General features: G+C 32.4%; 1 protein-coding gene across 1 annotated transcript; it reads left to right on the top strand.

The window, feature by feature from the left end:
• Window positions 1–1,390: 1,390 nt before the first annotated feature.
• LOC145576518 (DExH-box ATP-dependent RNA helicase DExH3-like) lies at window positions 1,391–19,845 on the top strand. Its single transcript, XM_081634266.1, has 19 exons — window positions 1,391–1,850; window positions 2,458–2,612; window positions 2,723–2,810; window positions 2,933–3,169; window positions 4,186–4,281; window positions 6,958–7,146; window positions 7,357–7,516; window positions 7,598–7,728; window positions 7,867–8,037; window positions 11,843–12,115; window positions 12,237–12,431; window positions 12,857–13,060; window positions 15,210–15,279; window positions 15,362–15,510; window positions 16,785–17,093; window positions 17,179–17,238; window positions 18,029–18,181; window positions 18,273–18,383; window positions 19,044–19,845. Exons 1-19 carry the CDS (start codon window positions 1,596–1,598, stop codon window positions 19,506–19,508), a joined length of 3,471 nt encoding a protein of 1,156 aa, XP_081490392.1. The 5' UTR covers window positions 1,391–1,595; the 3' UTR covers window positions 19,509–19,845.
• The last annotated feature ends 186 nt before the right edge of the window (window positions 19,846–20,031 follow it).

Genomic DNA, 20,031 nt, shown 5'->3' with positions numbered 1-20,031 from the left:
AATCTGGAAAACCTTCCAGAACTTGCAGTTCATCAAGATCTCTCAATCTCCCATAGTATTCAGCAATACTATCATTATTCTGAGCAGCAGAACTCAAATTCCTATGCAACTCAAACAATTGAGGAGCATTATTATGGCGAAACCTCTCTATAATCTCAGACCACAACTCAGCAGAAGAATTAACAAACATAAAACTCTCAACTAGGTTCTTATCCATAGAGTTAAAGATCCATGACATGACCATGTAATCATTACACATCCATTTTTGATGATCAGAATGATCAATACCTGGAAAAGGTTGTGTTCCTTCCACAAAATGCAACTTGTTCCTCGCAATTAAAGCCATTTGTACACTATGACTCCAATTCACAATATTAGAGCCAGTAAGAACAGTATTCCCAAGCTGCATGCCTGGATGATCGCCATTAGCAAGGTAGTAAGATCATTGAGATTAACGCCATTGTTGATTGATTGTGAAGAAACTTTAAGCGCCATTATCAAGTAATTGAAACTCAAAAGAAGCTCAAGAAAACAGAGAATCAAAGAGTGAAGAGATCGCAATCGCAAAAGAAATCGCAATCAAACAATCAAATGAGAATGATTGAATCAAAAAACAATTCGTTCAATCGAACAAATAGAATAAAAAACAGAAGAAGAAAATCAAACAATTCACTAGGAATTGCTCTGATACCATGTGAAATTCCAGAATTATCTGAAATTTTAGAGAAGAAGAACGAAAGAAAAGAGAGAAAATTCTGTAAGAAGGAATCAAAATTGTGTAAAATGATAATTGTATTGATTATTGGTTATTACAACCTTTAAATACCTACAATTACAACAACTAATTTTCTAACAACTTTCCTAGAAATGCGGAAAGTCTAACAAACTTTCTAACAAACTTTGTCCTAGTCAGCAACCAAATATCTTGTACAGAAAATATTTACAACTATACTCAACACAATTTTTAAATTCTTTTATATAGAATTAGAACCCCCCCCAGATCGTATTCAATATTAAAACTACCACTCCTAAGCCGGATCATATTTGATTTTAAAACTGCCACTCCTAATCAATTCCTGTTCCTATGTTGAGTACTTGGAATTTTTGCTCACCAACATGTGCTGAGTATGGTGAGTCCTAATCAATCTTGTATTTGTTTTAAGTCATGTTCTTTTTGTCTTATTTAACTAATATACAGTAAAAATCACTTTAAGTCCGCAAAAATAATTATAATCTAATTCTAATAATAATAAAAATAATTTAGTTTTAACAAATTAATTTCAGCTCACTAAAGTACAGAGTAATTTTTTGTTTACCAAAAGTAAGATAAACATAATGTAACTTAGCCCTTCACAAAGTACTGAAGTAGAAGTGTAGAACCCAAAGAAACTATACAAACAACAAACCGAAGTTAATCGGAGAATTGATAAAGATTGAAAAGTAATAAAATTGATAAACCCTAAACCCTACAAAAATACCAGAAAATCAAAATTTGAAGAACATGATCATCAATTCAGAAATTCATTTGGAATCAAACTAAAACGCAAATTCGTCTTTGAGCATGGAGCTGACGCCATGCTTGAAGCTCCATTAGAATGCATTCAAAGCTTGGACTTCTTTTGCTCTGCGGAAAATCGATTTACTCTCTCTCCAATTGCAGAAATTCAACCGCAACATATGCTCTTTTCAATTTTCTGACTTCACCACAATTTAATCGTAATAAATTCAGTCAAAAACTCGGGATTTTGCCGTATTCTTATCATTTCCTCTCTTCTCACCGCCATTTTTCTGGTTACGCCGTTGAGCAGTTTTCGGATGATGAATATGAGTGTGATTTCGAGACGAATACGGTAATTTTATTTTAAGTTTCAGTTTTAATGGTTTTTCTTCCGTTTCTTTTTAGTTGACATATTTTTTAGTCACATTTGCAAATACACGAATCAGCTATTAATATTATTGATGTTTGATAAGCAAAAAAATATAAAAATTGTTATTAATTGATATGGAGTAGATCGAGATGAATGTAAAAAAACTTCACCTGATTATATTTTTCATTATGTATAAATCATGAAGCACGTCAACTAAAAAGACACGGAGGAAGTATTTGTATAACTGAATTTTATGGTTGAGATTTGAGAATTATGTTATTGAGAAACATGATTCAAAATGGGAAATTTAGCTAGTGATAAAACTGAGTTTCTCCTCTAACATAAATTTATCCGTTTGATGTTCTTAAATATAATATTGAAGTAAGTGATTTATGAATGTGGTAAAAATGTTCATTTTAACAAATGGGTTGAAGAGTTCGATTGAAGTTAGGTAATGTGTGGTATTACAACTAAGAAATTGTTACAGATGTATCTGTTTAGCTTAGGAAGGTGATGCATTTAAGCAATTGTTTGAATGAGACTATGAGAGCTTGTTGTGATTCTTGTAAAATGGTGATGTGGTTGATAGGCATCGTCTTCGGTGGCAAATGTTGATGAGTGGAAATGGAAACTTAGTATGTTGTTACGCAATGAACAAGAGCAAGAGATTGTATCGAAAGACAAACGAGATCGTAGAGATTTTGAGCAGATATCAAATCTTGCTAGAAGGATGGGACTTTACTGGTATGACACTACGACAAAGTATTATTTTTTATGGGCAATGTATAGGCTATACTTGTTTGCTAGTTGACTGAGATGATAGCTCTTATGTGAGGCTTTGTATTGTTTATTAGTGAGGTATATGGGAAAGTGGTTGTTGCAAGCAAGGTTCCTCTTCCCAATTATCGGCCAGACCTTGATGATAAACGGCCGCAAAGAGAGGTAATGTCACTGTTTACTCTCAGATTCTTTACAAAAAACGTGTTCTTTTCTGGATAGTGTTTTCATTTTCACTTTCAGCAAGTTTCTTTCTACTTTTTAGTAGCATACATTTTATTATGCAGGTGGCAATTCCATTAAGTGTACAGAGGAGGGTGGAAGGTTTACTTCAGGAACATCTTGATAGGACGCAGTTAGATTCCGGAAAGCCTAGTGATGGTGCACTGGAATGTAAGGCTGCTGATGCCGACAGGAACAAAACTTTGGATGAGAATCCAAATGCTATGTTGGATGATTCTGTTATGGAACGGATTCTTCAGAGAAGGAGTTTGCGTTTGCGTAATATGCAGAGATCTTGGCAGGTATGTTTGGCTTCTTTTCATGCATGATTAAGATGACAGTTATGATGCTTTTGCTTATAAATATTGCCAAATATCGACATTGCTCATCTTTCAATGTCCAAGTTCTATTTAACATGTTAACTTGGATGACTAGTTCCTCTATTTCAAATTTGCTAAATTTGTTGTTATTCTCATGGTCTCCAATTTGTTGTTGGATGATTAGTTTGACGATTATTAAACTTCGATTATGTATTAGTAAAATTGACAAAATAATTACAAGGGGAGTTTGGGTTTTGCAGACCGTAAAAAAATAACAAGATTCCACTTGACTATATTTTCTCTTATATGTTGGTGAGAATTCATGGTCAAAGTTGACCATATGGAGAAAATATATATTTTTTTCCAATCATTGTAATGATCTTACTTTTAACGCATTCATATAACTAGATTTATTCAGCTAAAATCACATTTGTTTGATCTTTTGTGTGTCATGAGGCTAACAGAAGGGTTTTAAATAGGGGAAGCTTTGTACAAATTGTTTATAATGATTGGATAATTGGTGGTCTTCAGGGTAAGTAGTAAATATTCCTATTCTTTTCTATAGACAAATGCTATTGGAGGTAATAAATATTTGGGGACAATTTAAATAAGGCAGGTGTACAATAAGTATTGTACAATGGGTGTAAAGTTGCCCTATTATGATCAAAAGTTACCTCGAAACAAAGTGAAAGTTACCTTTTTGTTGATGTTGATAAAATTGCTCTTGTAAGAGATTTGTCCCATAAAAACCTCTTCTATAATGTATAAAGGTAATCACATTATCCTTCATAAAACTTATCCTTGAAAATCACCTCTTAATGTACGATAAATATGATAACTAAAAAATTGCCTTTTTAGCAAGTTTGAAGTTACCCTAAACTAGGTGTTGTACAGTAAAATCACTATACATCCTATGAACCCAAAAGCATTTGAAATTTTGGTCTCTACTTTGCTTATTTTGCTGTTTATCTCTATTATCTTTGTCTACTTCTGTATAGGAATCTCCTGAAGGTAGAAAAATGTTGGAATTCAGGAAATCACTGCCTGCATTCAGTGAAAAGGAGAGGCTGCTTCAAGCAATTGCAAAGAATCAAGTATGTTTTCTTTCTTTATTAGTTCAATGCTACCTTTATCTTCTTTCACTTAAAATATTTTTTTTATCTTTATCTAAAAGGTGTTCATTGTTAAAGTTTACACTTTTAGAGTATATTAACTGCAAGTCATGCAATATGCTTTAGCTGATGCTGTATGCTAATTATAGCTGAAAGATGTTACACTCTCGCATTCTTCATTTGACTGTGAGTATTTGTCAATGCACGTCTTTGACCATTAATGTCTCTACGTACATGTTAGTAAAAAAGATAAAAATTCGTTATGATTGAAGAACTCATTGAGACATATCAAACAAGACCATACTTGACTATATTTTTTCTTTGTATTTGGAATAATCTAGAATATTCCCTCGAGTTGTGAAAAACTCTTAGATTCTAAACAAGAATATCAAAAGAAAAGGAGGGAGTATGTGTTAATATTTATTGACATCGAGAACTTTAATAAGTTTCATCTGATTGTGAGGATTGATTAAAACTTAGATTCATGATAAAAAATGCTAACTTTTTAGCATTCTAGTTTCCCATGATTTTTTTGGGGATATTATGTCCAGGATGAGGGACTTTGCTTCTTCTCCATGGTTTTGTTTGTCCATATGCATCAACCTCTTGAGTGCACCTTTGTTGTGGTGAAAATGTGTAAATTATTGTTGTGCTATCATGAGTTTCTGTCTCTTTTTTAACTAGTTTCCAGTGTTCAGTGCTAAACGTTTTGGATAAAATTTGTAGTTATTATTTATAAATAAAATATACAGGAAATAATTAAAGATCTTTCATAATCAGATTTAATGAAATAGTCCAACAGTTGATAATAAATATAATGACAATACTGTGAAGCATTTTTCAGTGCAAAATGGATGTATTATTTTAGGTTAGAAAATCCCAGTACTTGCACTAATATTTTAAGACCTATTTGGTGTTCGTAATAATGGCAATAATGGTGATGAATTTATAGGCAATTATGTTAATTAATTATTATCCATGGTAATAAAACTTTAGCCCTAAACATGCGTATCTTATTAAATTACCACAAAATACCACTGTTAAAGTTGTTATGGATTTATAAATTTTGGGAGCATTGAGAGGCATATGAGGGTGGACAAGCATAACTTGGTTCACCTTATACTCCCCTCCCCCCCGCGTATTCTGTATTAATACTTTTTGTTCCAATACTTAGTACTTTTGCGAATTAAAACTCCCAAATTAGTATATTCGCCGTATTTTGATAGAGAGAGTATTTTCACGAGGAGGGTGGAGAGTAAGAATAGGTCAACAAGGGAAGGGTTTGTTTATTTGTCTCCATTACTCCAACTTTTTTGCGGTGGGTGGGGGGGTGGGGTTGGGGGGGAGCGGTCCCTTCATTTGCTGACTTGCTGTCCTGTTTCAGTTTGTTCTTTTGTAGGTTTACCTAATACTCCCCTCCCCTCTATGAACTCCCGAATTAAGTCTTACATACCAATTCTCATGATTTTGTGTAAAAAATCTTTATATTTATTAGGTTGTATTATTCATATCGTATTATGACCCTAAAAAATCTTATTGCAAAAAAACCTCAAATGTATTATAATATTCCCACCTAGCGTATTGCAAATTCGTACTTGTTCCGACTATTGGAATGTATTACGTATTAGGTAACCCTGAGCATAACCATTGACACCGGCATGTGACTTCATTTACACATAATTTCAATATCGTTATTATCATTTATAACTTCCTATCAAATGAGCCGTAAAAATTTAGAGTTTCTATTATAGGAATTTATGCTATGATATGTGTGTGAGTGGTTCTTTGATGTTTAGCATTCAAAATTTATGCCTAGTGTCAATGACAGGGTGTTAGATATAATGGTGTTCAGATATCAGAAACAATTACTCTGTTGTGTTATATAAAGCTAATTGATGGCGTGATGATTTCAGCAGTGGGGGCTTGTCTGTAAACAGAGCTGTTTCAATGTGTACTGATCACTGGTTTAGAGGAGATATTTTTAAAATATTATTTCTTGATCTGTAGGAACTTCAACTCTAACTATACTGAAAGTCCTGAATTTTTTTTGGTATTGTGGCTGTTTTTAGTTTTAGTGCTACTTCCATTCATGTCTCCAATTCTTCAAGCTCTAGAACTAACTTATAGTTCAAATCATTACTAGATTGTGTCAGCTTACTTCACATGCAATTTTCCTTCTGCGTATCACATGTACAGAAGTACTAGTGTTTGAGTTGTATTCTTATATTTATAACAGGAACAAAAAGCTAAAAATCTGTCACCCAAAGTGGGATGTTGATAGTCAAGTTAAAATTGTTTTTCAAGGACCAATATATGTGTATATTTGCTACAACTTTGTGTTTTTATTAGTAGGATTAACGATGATAGTGGCTGACAAAAATGAGAGCCTAGGCTCCAGAGTGTATTCCTTTATATCTTAACTACCAGACACTTAAAATGCATTCACACAACATATTATATTAGAGAGAGAAACTCAATAATACATTTTTTGCAATTATCTGTTTCAGAATATCATGTAATTTCTTTGCAAGCAGCAACACATATATCTACGGAAACATTTTTGAATGTATATGCCAGTTTAGTGTTGCACAATTCCATCTCATTTGAATATTGCATGATATTTATGATCTCCTTTTCTTGAATGTCTACAATATACAGGTAATTGTTATATCTGGTGAGACTGGATGCGGTAAGACCACCCAACTTCCACAGTATATATTAGAATCTGAGATAGAGTCTGGCCGCGGTGCCTTCTGTAACATAATCTGCACACAACCCCGAAGAATATCTGCTATGGCTGTAGCTGAAAGAGTATCAGCCGAGAGAGGAGAACCTCTTGGTGAATCTGTAAGTCCTGTCGATCTGACTTGCATATTCTAAACTAAGGCTCAAAATTTCTTTGGCCATTTTGATGTTTTCCATCCTTGATTTTTCTTCTATCTTTGGAAATGGCTGTTATCATACAACGTCTTTGTCTCAAATTATTTTGTCTGTTGGTTAAGAGATCTTTATTTAGAAGTCATTTTGTTCATTTGTATGTCACACATTTTTTGTTAGGTTGGCTATAAAGTCCGATTAGAAGGAATGAAAGGGAAAAATACCCACCTACTTTTTTGTACCAGTGGTATATTGCTGCGGCGCTTGCTAAGTGATCGAAACCTGAATGGTGTTACCCATGTCTTTGTAGATGAGATTCATGAGAGAGGAATGAATGAAGGTGTGCCTATTGAAAATTAGCTTTATATATAGTATCCCAAGCCCTTTTTATTTTCAGAATTCTGATGTTTGAAATTTGTAGACTTTCTATTGATCGTGTTAAAAGATCTTCTCCCTAGACGTCGGGATTTGAGATTGATTCTGATGAGTGCAACATTGAATGCCGAGTTGTTTTCCAATTACTTCGAAGGAGCCCCAATGATTCACATACCGGTAAGTGATATAATTTCACCCAAGTATATCATGTACCTCTTTGTCTCTTCTTTGAGTTAAATTTCTGTAACGAGTGATGTTGGGTAACTTTTATGTTTGATACCCTAGCTGCTCATCTTATACTTATAATCTTAACAGGGATTCACTCATCCTGTGAGTGCTCATTTCTTAGAAGATGTACTGGAATTGACAGGATACAAATTGACATCATTCAACCAAATTGATGATTATGGACAAGAAAAAGTCTGGAAAACACAGAAACAATTGGTTCCTAGGAAGAAAAAGAATCAGATTACTACTCTTGTTGAGGTATGTGCTTGATTGTAGACTCAATGTGTCAATGCACAACATCAATACATTGTGGAAGTTGTTTATTGTGCTTGATTGTGGCAATCCTATGCCATCCAATGCATTAGTGTCTGATGTTTGGAATTCTATTTTGTTCAAATTCTGTTTGTGCTCTGATGCTTTATAAGTTCTTCTTTTGAGATACTTCATTATCATCTTTGTTTTAAGTTTGAGGCCTTTGAGCTAAATTAAAATGCTAAAAGTTAGAATAACTACTCTGATGGGACCCTTTAAAACTGTTACTGATATAAACTCTATTTTATGATATGAATAAATTTAACTTATTTTGGAGAGAGGACTATTACAGTTTTAAACATATTATAGTATTGTAAGATTTGTAACTTAGTTATGTGCATCTGATCTATAAACTTATGATACTTATCAATGCTGATCCCTATTCCTTGTGCATTTGTCTATATAATTATTTCATGGGATTCTTGTTTCTTGGGGGCTTCCTGGTGTGAATACTCCTGGAATAAGACATATCTGGATTAAATATCTAAATTTACCTAAATTTTCCCGAGGATCAATATTGGCACCCCCAACTATATTCTAGGCATCCCTTTAATCTTTTTTGTTAGTAATGTTTTTCATGAAAAATACCTTCAATATTCTTATTTGGGATTTTTTTTGATCATTTATAGCTGTCTTAAATAAACTCAATATTTTGATACATCATTCTTCTTTGGAAACCTTCTTCAACAATTGTCTAAATAGATGTCTAATAGTTTTCAACCAAAAATTTTGAGACATTTGTTGCTATTTTGTTTATAGAATAACTAACTTTGTAAAGTGTAAGATTCTAATGTAAGTGTAATGATTTGGAATATTATTTGTAAAACATTTATAGCTGTCTTAAATCAACTCAATATTTTGATGCATCATTCTTCTTTAGAAGCCTTCTTCAACAATGGTCTAAATAGATGTCTAATATTTTTCAACAAAATATTTAAAAATAAGATAGTACACCAAGGTGCACCATGCTCATGGTGCACCCAAAAGGCAGAAAGAACATATTGTTGTTTGATAAAGCGCATACTTATGTTTGACAAAGAACATACCTATATATATATATATATATATATATATATATATATATATATATATATATATATATATATATATATATATATATATATATATATATATATATATATATATATATATATATTCTTTACATTATAACTTATGTTCTTTTAACATATGTTATTATGAATTTTGAAATTTAATTTGAAAATAAAATCTTGAATTATTTTTAATTGAAAATAATTTTAGAGAGAGAAAACTAAAATTATTATGGAAAGTTGAAATTTTGGAGAAAAGAAAACTATTTTTGGGGAAATATTATCTTTTATAAAGATTTTTCTGTTAATGTGTAATTTTTCATGAAATTTTAATAAAGTTTTTATCATGTTCTTTTTGTAATGTCTTCCTGTTCTTTTGTAATGCATGTTCTTTTTCAAAAACCTTAATGTTCTTTTTCAAAAACCTTAATGTTCTTTTTTAAACAACTGAATGTTTTTTCCGTCTTTTTTTTTTATTTAACCAGACACATGGTGCACCCTGGTGCACAAATCATGCATTACAAAATATTTTGATACATTTGTTGCTCTTTTGTTTATAGAATAACTAGTTTAGATCCCGTGCAATGCACGGAGAATACTAATAAAATATATGAAAAATAGACCTACCTTTGTCTATCTAGTTTTGTCTATCTAGTTTTTCAAGAAAATAGACCAGTAACTTTTAAATCAAAATAGACCATTGAATTTAATTTGTCAAAAAAAAAAAAAAAAAAGACCATTGTAATTTTTTTACTTTTCAAAGATTTTTTTATTTCAATGTAGACATGTAAAGATCGTTTAAATTTGTATGCATAAGATATATATGTTTGTTTCCATTTGCCACTTTCATAAAACTTTTTTCTTAAGCAAATAGGACTAAAACTTGAATAACAAAGAATGTTAACAAAAGATGATATACCATGTTAGTTTTTAAGGAATAGTTACTATATTTTTAGATTCTCTAATATTTGTATCTTTAATTTCTTTATTAAAAATAAATAAATAAATAAATAAAATAAAATAAAAAACTAAAAACACACCAGAAGATGACACGTGTCATTGCTAGTTTGTCTTTTAGTATATAGCTAGTTTTAGCCCCGTGCAATGCATGGATTCATAATAATAATAAGATCTAATAATTTATTAATAATGATAATGAATTGAAATTAAATGATCAATGTAACACTTTTTTTTTTTTTTTTTTTTTTGAAATTTGAATTTTATTAAAATGTCTAGCATACCCTTAAAATTTGAATTTCAGTTTTATTTTTATTTTTTAATGGGATTTTCTTTAAAAAAAAAATACAGAGTAGCATTTTAGAGGGAAAATTTTTCACAAAATTATGCCAAGTGTCATATGTGGTGATTACTTTACTATATAGTATAGATAGATATAGATTAACTTTGTAAAGGGTAAGATTTTAATGTAAGAGATATGATTTAAATTTCCTTGAGGTAAAGTAATTTGGAAATTTTATTGGGTATAGTATCATTGAACAAATTCATGAAAAGGCTACATTATCTGAACACATAGTTAATTTCTTTTATTCCATTAAGGAAAAATGAAAACCTAGGCATACTCGGGCACAAGACTCCGTTACTTTATTGTATAAAATTAGTACCCCGAACAGGCTAACTTGTTTGATTTGGAAAATGACTGCTTGGAGCCTCTTATTTCCTAGGAAATGTGCTTTGCGCAGCATGATTCAAGCAACATACGGGAAATTTATGCAGATTATTCTCAGTCCTGCAATGTTATCATAGCAGTCAATGAATGATAATCTTTTTTTCAACAGTAATAATTATTGCAAATGTGAGCATAGGATGATAAATCACCGAAAACTCGTCAAGGTTAAAAAACCATTATGGGTTATTGGCTTACTACAAATGTGAAATAGATTTTTTTTTTTTTTTTTTTTTTTTTTTTGGCACTTGCTTCGTGTAAATGAATCAATTGGTATCCATAACTATGAAAGGATAACTGAATTTTTATTGCTTGATGGAAGTAAGGCAGAATGTATGCCAAAAAATTGGAATTTTTTCAGAAAGGAATAGAATAAATTTATTAAACATTGTGAGACAGCAGGAGTAGTTACTTAATTTTCAGAGTATTTGCAAGTGACTTGACACCAGTGATTGTAATTGATGTGGAATGTTGAGGTTCTAGCCTTCTGTATGTCTTAACATGGTCTTTCATAACTCTCCCTAACAAATGAAAAAAGAGAGAAACATTTGCTTTCCTATGGACTTGCTTGTACTAGCTTAACTGCTGGATGATTTATTTGAAGAATGAATTTCTTCTGTCTGCTTGTCTGGTAAACTGAGCATCTCCATTTATTGAAGTTTAGGTATGCAATAATCACTGTAGCTGTCAAGTTCCCGTCCTTTTTTATTTATTTATTTTTATTATTATTTTGTATAACTTTCAAATGTTTGCTAGTGATTTTTGAACACCATAGAAGCTGTTAAGATCCTCTTCTCCCAGCTGCTTGTCTGGTTTTATATAATTCCCCACTTTGCCTTCAAATTTCTACTGTGGTGCCAGATACCAGTAACCCAGTATCTAGGACTTGAACTTGAATTAATTGTAATATTGTTAGGATGTATTGACTGTTGAGCTTTTCGATTTACTGGATTTTGGGTATAAGTGAACCTTTGAATTTAATACTAATGTTTATGAGTACCTCATAATGTTCTTACAGGATGCTTTGAAAAACTCAAGCTTTGAAAATTACAGTCCTCGTGCACGGGATTCTCTGTCTTGTTGGTCACCGGATTGTATTGGATTTAATCTCATTGAAGCCGTCTTGTGTCATATATGTCGAAAGGAACCGCCTGGTGCTATTTTGGTATTCATGACAGGCTGGGAAGATATTAGTTGCTTGAAGGAACAGGTTAAAGCCCACCCTTTGCTCGGAGACCCGAACAGGGTTTTGCTACTTACCTGTCATGGTTCAATGGCTACATCTGAACAGGTACATCATCCCAGTGCCTCTTTTATTTATGCTGCTTGTTGGTGGTACTTTTGATTTAAAACTCTTGAATTACATTCTTTCTACTTAGTATTCTAAGCCTTTTATTGCCACACTTTTGCAGAAACTAATATTTGAGAGGCCACCCCCAAATGTGCGTAAAATAGTTTTGGCTACAAATATGGCAGAGGCTAGCATTACAATCAATGACATAGTCTATGTTGTTGATTGCGGGAAAGCTAAAGAGACCACTTATGATGCTCTGAATAACACTCCTTGTCTACTTCCTTCTTGGATATCAAAGGCTTCTATGCGTCAAGTGAGTGTTTTGATATTAAATTTCTTCCATAGTTGGTCTGTTTTTTATTCTCGCTCAAATCATTTATTAACATAGTCCTCTTGTTTTAGGTCTATCTTTTTCTTTTAATCTTGCATACTAATTATTTGGAAATATCTTTCATTGCTTACATGAAAATCTTCACACTTAATTATTCTCATCTCATTTTTTAATCAAGCTTTGCTGCTTGGGTTTGCTTGCTGTTGCTGTAGAGGCACTTTCCTTCCTTCAGTGCTACAATGCTTAGTTGGGTTTCTCTCTCACTTCATTGGCTTACTAGGAACCAAGTCTTCTTAGAATTTAGGGAGAGTCTCTCTGATGTTGCCATGGCTTTGCAATTGCATGTTTATCTGTAAATTATCACCTCATTTGGTAGTCTTGCATTTAAATTTGTGTTTGTATTGCAGCGTAGGGGACGAGCTGGTCGTGTGCAGCCAGGAGAATGCTATCATTTGTATCCCAGATGTGTATATGATGCTTTTGCTGACTACCAACTCCCTGAGTTGTTGAGAACTCCATTAAATTCTCTGTGTCTGCAAATTAAAAGTTTACAAATTGGCAGCATTGCAGAATTTTTGTCATCAGCATTACAGCCACCAGCACCATTGGCAGTAAGTGGCTCTCATACATATTTTTATGTTTTATTAGCTTTCTTACATAATTAATGGGATACTGAGTCCCTGCAGTTTAGATGAATCCCATTGCTCTAAATTTGCTGCTATGTTTTTGTGACTACCTTTATAAGTAGTTAATTGAGTGAAAGTATGATTTATAGACAGAAATGCTCACTCTAATTGTTGGACATCTGATCTAGGACATACGAAAGTACCCTGCTCTTTCAATTTATTGCAGTTTAGTGTATACTGTGCCTGAAGTGCTGAGGCCAAGTTGGCAAGAGGGTGATTGGTTTTTGGCTGGTTTGTGAGGTGTTGTTAAGGTGCTCTAAAAGGGATGGAGGGAGGGCCTTTTAATTTTCCTATGAAATATGATTTTAACTCTTTATGATGCAGCTTTTATAATATTTTTAGTCATACTTTTGCAAAAACATTTATGAGAGAATTTGTGAACTACATGTACTTCGCCTCTTTTGGAAACAACTTAATAAGGTTTAATTTTTACTAAATAACAAACTTTGTGTTTTTCTTTGAGTAGCACTACCTTCTTACTGTTTCCTGTAAGAAATCCTTAAATGGGGCCCGCTACTCTAGTGGTTTTTTTTTTTTTTTTTTTTTTAACCATTTCAATGGCTACAATTTACTAGGTTTGCATTTACTTTTCTCGTATTGAACAAGAAATTCGTGAAATTTAATTTTCATTATGTTATTTAGATAAGAAAAACTTTATTGGAAATATGAACACTCTTAATTTGACATTCCTTCTTGCAATTGATTGTTTAAACACCCCAATTGAATATTCTTGGAGGAAAATTCAACAACTTCCCCAATTTTATAAACCCTATTTGGAAATTCACTCCAGAATATCAAAATTATAACCCTCCATTGATCAAGAACTACATACGTAACAAAGGTCAATTTCTTAGAGTTAACTTATAATTAACAAATTTTCAAACTCTATCAATCTTTTTTTTTTTCTTTTTTTTTTTTTTTTTTTTTTTTTTTTTTGCTGAAATGATAATATATGACAAAATTTTAATCTAAGAAGCACTAGATTTTGAAGCAATTTTGTAGGTTTTGAGTGGAGAAGAAAGTTCTTTTGAGCAACGGTAAGTGGAAAGAGAAAGTAAAAACTACATCACATATAAATAAAATTGATTTTGGGATAGAGTAGTGGAAGTGCCACATATGCAACTATTAAAGCTAGTGAATGATAAAAGAAAAAAATAAAAAAATAAAAAAAATAAAAAAAAATAAAAGAATAAAAAATAAATAAATAAATAAAAGAATTTATACCAAAGTGATCAAATTCTTACGTCAAATATAAGTAAATGATGGAAGTGATAATGAGCAATATCCATAGCTAACAAATGAGATTTAGAATTAAAATCAATCAAATAACTGATTTATTTAGAGTCACATAAGGAAAAAAAAATGGTAACCTTCATGTGGAATTTGTATAAATTTTTGTAATTGTTTTGGGTAAAAATTTAATGTGAGCTTTACGAAAAGCCAATATATATATATATATATATATATATATATATATATATATATATAAACCATATAAATCAAGTGTTAGTAAGAAATATGCAAAATGTTAGATTAAAGAAAAAAGATGTGCATTGCATGGGCTTACATCTTGTTTACTAAAGGAAGGGTAATCGATGAATTTCACTATGACACCTGCTTTTAGATATGGATGAAATATTGGGACATTACATAGCTGAAAGAAGGATAAAGATTTTTAGAACTGAAGGGTCGTATTTTTTTCGCATAATGCAATAATATGTGATCTCTCTTCCGTAGGTGCATTTCTTTGCAGCTTGCCTTGTACCATTGCTCTTGGATACTTTAACTCTACATTGGACCCAAACTCAAAGTGCTGGAGTAGTAACAATAATCTAATAGTCAATGTGCTTTTTCTTTTTCTTTTCATTTTTTTTTTTTTCATTTTTTTTCTTTTTTTTTTTTTTTTTTTTTTTTTGTCTTAAACCCCACCTCTTCAATTCTCTTCTCCTATATTTTCCATGCACAAAAATCTGTGCTCTTTGGGTTTGGACTGTGTTGGTTTTCTTGGAAAGAAGTGAGTGATATCTGGACTTTTGTTTTCTCGAAATTATAGATGCTGCATAATGTTTTACAGGTCCAAAATGCTATTGATTTTCTGAAAAGGATTGGAGCTTTGGATGAGAATGAGCATCTTACAAATCTCGGTTAGTATGTCAAACTCTACTATAAATGATTATGTTTTGCTGGAGGACATCCTCTTACAAATTGCTATATATGCATCATTAGGGAGGTATTTGGCAATGCTGCCAGTGGATCCTAAACTTGGAAAGATGCTTATAATGGGTGCCATCTTCCACTGCTTTGATCCTGTCCTAACAATAGTAGCAGGTCTTAGTGTTAAGGATCCTTTTCTTTTACCTCAAGACAAAAAGGATGTAAGTCCTCACTCTTTGCCATATTTTTTGCCTGCTATTGTTTTTTTTTTTTCCTTTTCTCTCTTTCTCGTTATAATTGGTTGTTTTATTAAAATTGCCAATTTTATAAAAGTTGTATTTATTGATTAGTTTCTTTTTTTACATATAAATACATTTTTCTGAGGTCCTTTGCCTTGATAAAATAAAGTAAATTAACCATTATGCTTCATGGATAAACATATATAGTCGTGAGCGAGTTAATTAATAGAGAATAGAATACACTTAAGTTACATAAAAATATATCTTATCCAGAGTGTGTAAATGGACCAAAACTGAATAATTTAGTATATGCTAGGGGTGTTAAGGAAAGAGGAAATTCTTTATGCTCTGTTTGGGGGAAAGGGACTCATATGGAATTCAGGAATTGACCAAATCCTTTGTTTGGAAGCTAATAGAATTCGGAAATTGGATTCTATTTCTATAATATTTATTACGGAGTAAGAATTATAGAACTAGATATCAAAATTGTTGGTTTTTTCTGCACTAAATTTGCTATATCTTTCCTCACTTTCTCCTGATGGGTAAAATTCTGAAGATGAAATTCTAGTTTCGCCCAAACATATGCATTGGAATTGGATGTCAGGGTATTAGTTCAGGAATTGAAATGGAATTTATTATTTCAAGCACAACCTTAGGACTTTACATTTGACAATCTTCAGTATTTGAATTGCTAATAAGTATTTGTCTATAGGTGTTCTGATGCAATTTACTGAAATACCTTGGAGTTGGACATGTAATCATTAGGACAATTCCAATGGCCTAGCACCTACACCCTCAAATATAGCTGTAATATACTTCCGTTAACATGCTAGCTCGAAATTTCCTAAATATTTTAAGCTCTTGCAATAGCTTAATAATATGCCTTGAGTTTCTTGGATTGGAGTAACAAGGGTGTGAAAAGGAAGTAAGGCTCTAATTAGCTTAAAATTGTAGTTTATATATGCATATTAATTATAACTTTGTGATAATATGAATGCTTTGGAGTATTATCTATACTATCACTAATATTCTTGGTAATCTGGTATTATTATTATCACTAATATTCTTGGAGTATTTATAATAATTATTGCTTCATAATTATCATTATCATTGTTATTGTTCTCTCACTAAGCATTTCAATCTTTGCTAAAGATGGATTTTTTGGGTGCACATTAGCCGTCTGTGAAAGCTTGTATTCAGTAGAAGTTTACAGTCTTTGACAAACCTAACTGATTGTTTTAATAACCTTGGTTCAGCTAGCTGGGATTGCAAAGGCCAGGTTTTCTGCTAAGGATTACAGTGACCATATGGCTCTCGTTCGTGCATATGAAGGATGGAAAGATGCAGAGCGAGAGGGATCGGCATATGAGTACTGCTGGAGGAATTTCCTCTCTGCCCAAACTCTTCAGGCAATCCATTCTATTCGGAAGCAGTTTAGTTTCATTTTAAAAGATGCTGGCCTAATAAATGAAGATGTGAGCTCAAATAATAAGCTGAGTCATAATCAGTCATTGGTCCGCGCAGTCATATGTTCTGGCCTGTTTCCTGGCATAGCATCTGTTGTGGTGAGATACTTTTGTTCTGAGCCAATTTTTATAAATGAGTTTGCCTTATTAGAGGATTGACATGTAATGTCTTTGATTTTTGTAGCACAGAGAAACATCAATGTCATTTAAGACTAAGGATGATGGGCAAGTCTTACTCTATGCGGTATGTGATGAAGAACTTGTTGAATGCTGTAGTTTTTACTTTGACAGTCGTCAAAATGTGCAATACCACTATGAAGCTGAATTTTAGTGATACATTGAGTCTCTGACTGACTCTCTTAAATATGACACTCTCATGGGTCATCCCCCCTTTTTTCTGGGGTCCCTTAGATTATCTGTATGTTGGTTGTTCAGAAGTTGGATTGTAGAAATGAATTTGGCTTTTAGGTTAATAGCAACTGTAGCATAGTTATATCTTTTGCAGATTAAGATTTGAGGTATAACTCCCTGCTTTATTATATCCACTCATATAATCACTGTCTGACACTCTGACTAAAGGAATCTTTGGTGCTCTGAAGCTCAAGAATCTTGGGGTACAAAATATTATTTGATGGATCTTGGATAAAATTTTAGAAAATCATGATGACATTAACAATCTACTTTATGTTCACTAATCCTCTAGAGTTTTTCCATTGATATCTTTCTTTCTTTCTTTTTTTTTTTTTTTTCTCCGCTTTACTTGTACTTCTTTGCTGATCAGCATATCAAATTTTATGCATTAGCTTGGTTGTTTTGATCTGTTTTCCAATCTCGTTGACTGGCATTGGGTATCTGCTTTCTGAGCAATTATGTAGATTCTTCTAATTTATTTATGAATTACTCATTTGTTTTCTTGAGTCACTTAGTGTATCATGTAGCCTCTTCTGTCCCATTTGATGTAGCCTCTTCTGTCCCATTTGTATAGCTATTTAGCTAATAACAGCGTTTGTTTTCTTTTTTAATATTTCATTTAGAATTCAGTGAATTCACGGTACCAGACAATTCCTTATCCATGGCTGGTTTTTGGAGAAAAAGTAAAAGTCAACACAGTTTTCATACGTGACTCGACAGGTGTCTCTGATTCTATATTGATCCTCTTTGGTGGTGCTCTTAGCAATGGGACACAGGTGATTCCTCCCCCGCTCCCTGGTGGGGACCTTGTGCCTATTTAAAATTTTTTGCCTAATTATCACAATTGCTAACTTGTATATTCTTTAGCCTGGACATATAAAAATGTTGGATGGCTATGTTGAATTTTTCATGGATCTGAACACAGCCGAATGCTACTGCAAGCTGAAGGAAGAGCTTGATAAGCTTCTACAAAAAAAGGTAAGGCACTGCTTTGTTTTTATTGTTTAGTGTAGTATATTCTCATGACAATCAGAAATGATATTTTGATTGTTTACATCGAATCAATCATACAAATTTACCTCATAACAGTTTTAGTGATTTGCTTATTCTTTTATATGGCTATGTGCATGATTATAAATATGAAGTATCTAAACTGATTTGTATTTCATAGGATTATATTTTACTCTGGATGTGTTTTTTGGTGATGAGTTTGAGGTGCTGAGAACTTGAGGAGAGTGTTTAAGAGATGGTAGGAGATATTAGTAGCTAGAGAATTTCCTGTAGTTAACTTTCTGCTTGAAGAAATTGTGCTTGGCTGATTGTGTTCAAGATAGCATTGCATCATTCCCAATGTTAACTGGAAATAGAGAAGCCATATATTAGTTTGAAATTATACGTGATGTTTCATTGTCCTTTGTTCTTGCTTTGTGCTGTGAAATTATGTTGGTAAGGGAAAAGGATAGAAGAATGTCATATCCTAGACTCTAGAATGAACTTTCTTTAGAGACATGAATGTTCATTTCTTTTCTGATTTTCTACATGATAAGAGTTTGTTTTGGCTGCAAAAATAAATCAATCAATTTTCAGTCTTTATGGCATATCTGATTACTGTTATCTTAAATGTTTGCAACAACACAGCTTGAAGATCCTACTTTCGACATCTTAAAAGAAGGAAAGTACCTAATGTTTGCCGTCCAAGAACTAATATCAGGAGATCAATGTGACGGGAGATTTGTGTTTGGTCGTGAAAGCAGGAAACTTAAGGATCCTGTAGACAGCAATAAATTCTCGAAAGATGGAATGAACCCAAAGAGCTTGCTGCAGACTCTATTGATGAGAGCTGGACATTCCCCTCCTAAATACAAAACTAAACACCTGAAAACCAATGAGTTCAGGGCACTGGTGGAATTCAAGGGGATGCAGTTTGTTGGAAAGCCCCAGAGAAACAAGAATCTTGCAGAAAAGGATGCTGCTATAGAAGCTTTGGCGTGGTTGACTCATACTGACAACAAAAACGAGAACCAGGATGATAATTCCCCACCAGATGTCACTGATAATATGTTGAAACTTCTTGGGAAACGTAGGAAATCTAAGCGTCATTGATATTCTTTGGCTACCTTCATGTATTGGCAACTCGCAACATACGAGGACATTTGTGAAATGAAAATGCATCACTGGATTTGCACTCAGTTATTCTATCGGGATGGTGGAGGAAAGTTGGAGATGTAATTGTTTTCATGAGATTGTATAACATGGCTTCTGCCTTCAAGTTAAAATTAGGTACATTGTAATTCGAGGGGGTTCAAGAATTATTGTAAAGGGTGTCATTGTATTCAATTCTCGACGTATAATGACTATGGAATACCATTTAGATAGCTTTCAAATGTAAATGAACATACACAATATGAATGGTTTGATAAAAATGAGTTCTGTTGGAATATCACCTTAATCTTTTCTAAGCAGCATCTCTTCTATAATGTGATTTTGAACTTATTTTAATTTGGCAATGATTATATGTGATCGGAATCTGTAGTTTGTAATGCGTGATAAACAGGTTATTTGTCAGTAGATATTGGATTGGATTATATCGTTGAAACTTGAAGACAGAGAAATTAGAAAATACCTA

The sequence above is a fragment of the Chenopodium album genome, chromosome 13, assembly GCF_948465745.1.
Source record: "Chenopodium album chromosome 13, dcCheAlbu1.1, whole genome shotgun sequence".
Classification (NCBI taxonomy): Eukaryota; Viridiplantae; Streptophyta; class Magnoliopsida; order Caryophyllales; family Amaranthaceae; genus Chenopodium; species Chenopodium album.
Note: the sequence above shows the minus strand (reverse complement) of the source record. Positions and strands in the feature narration are given on the sequence as shown.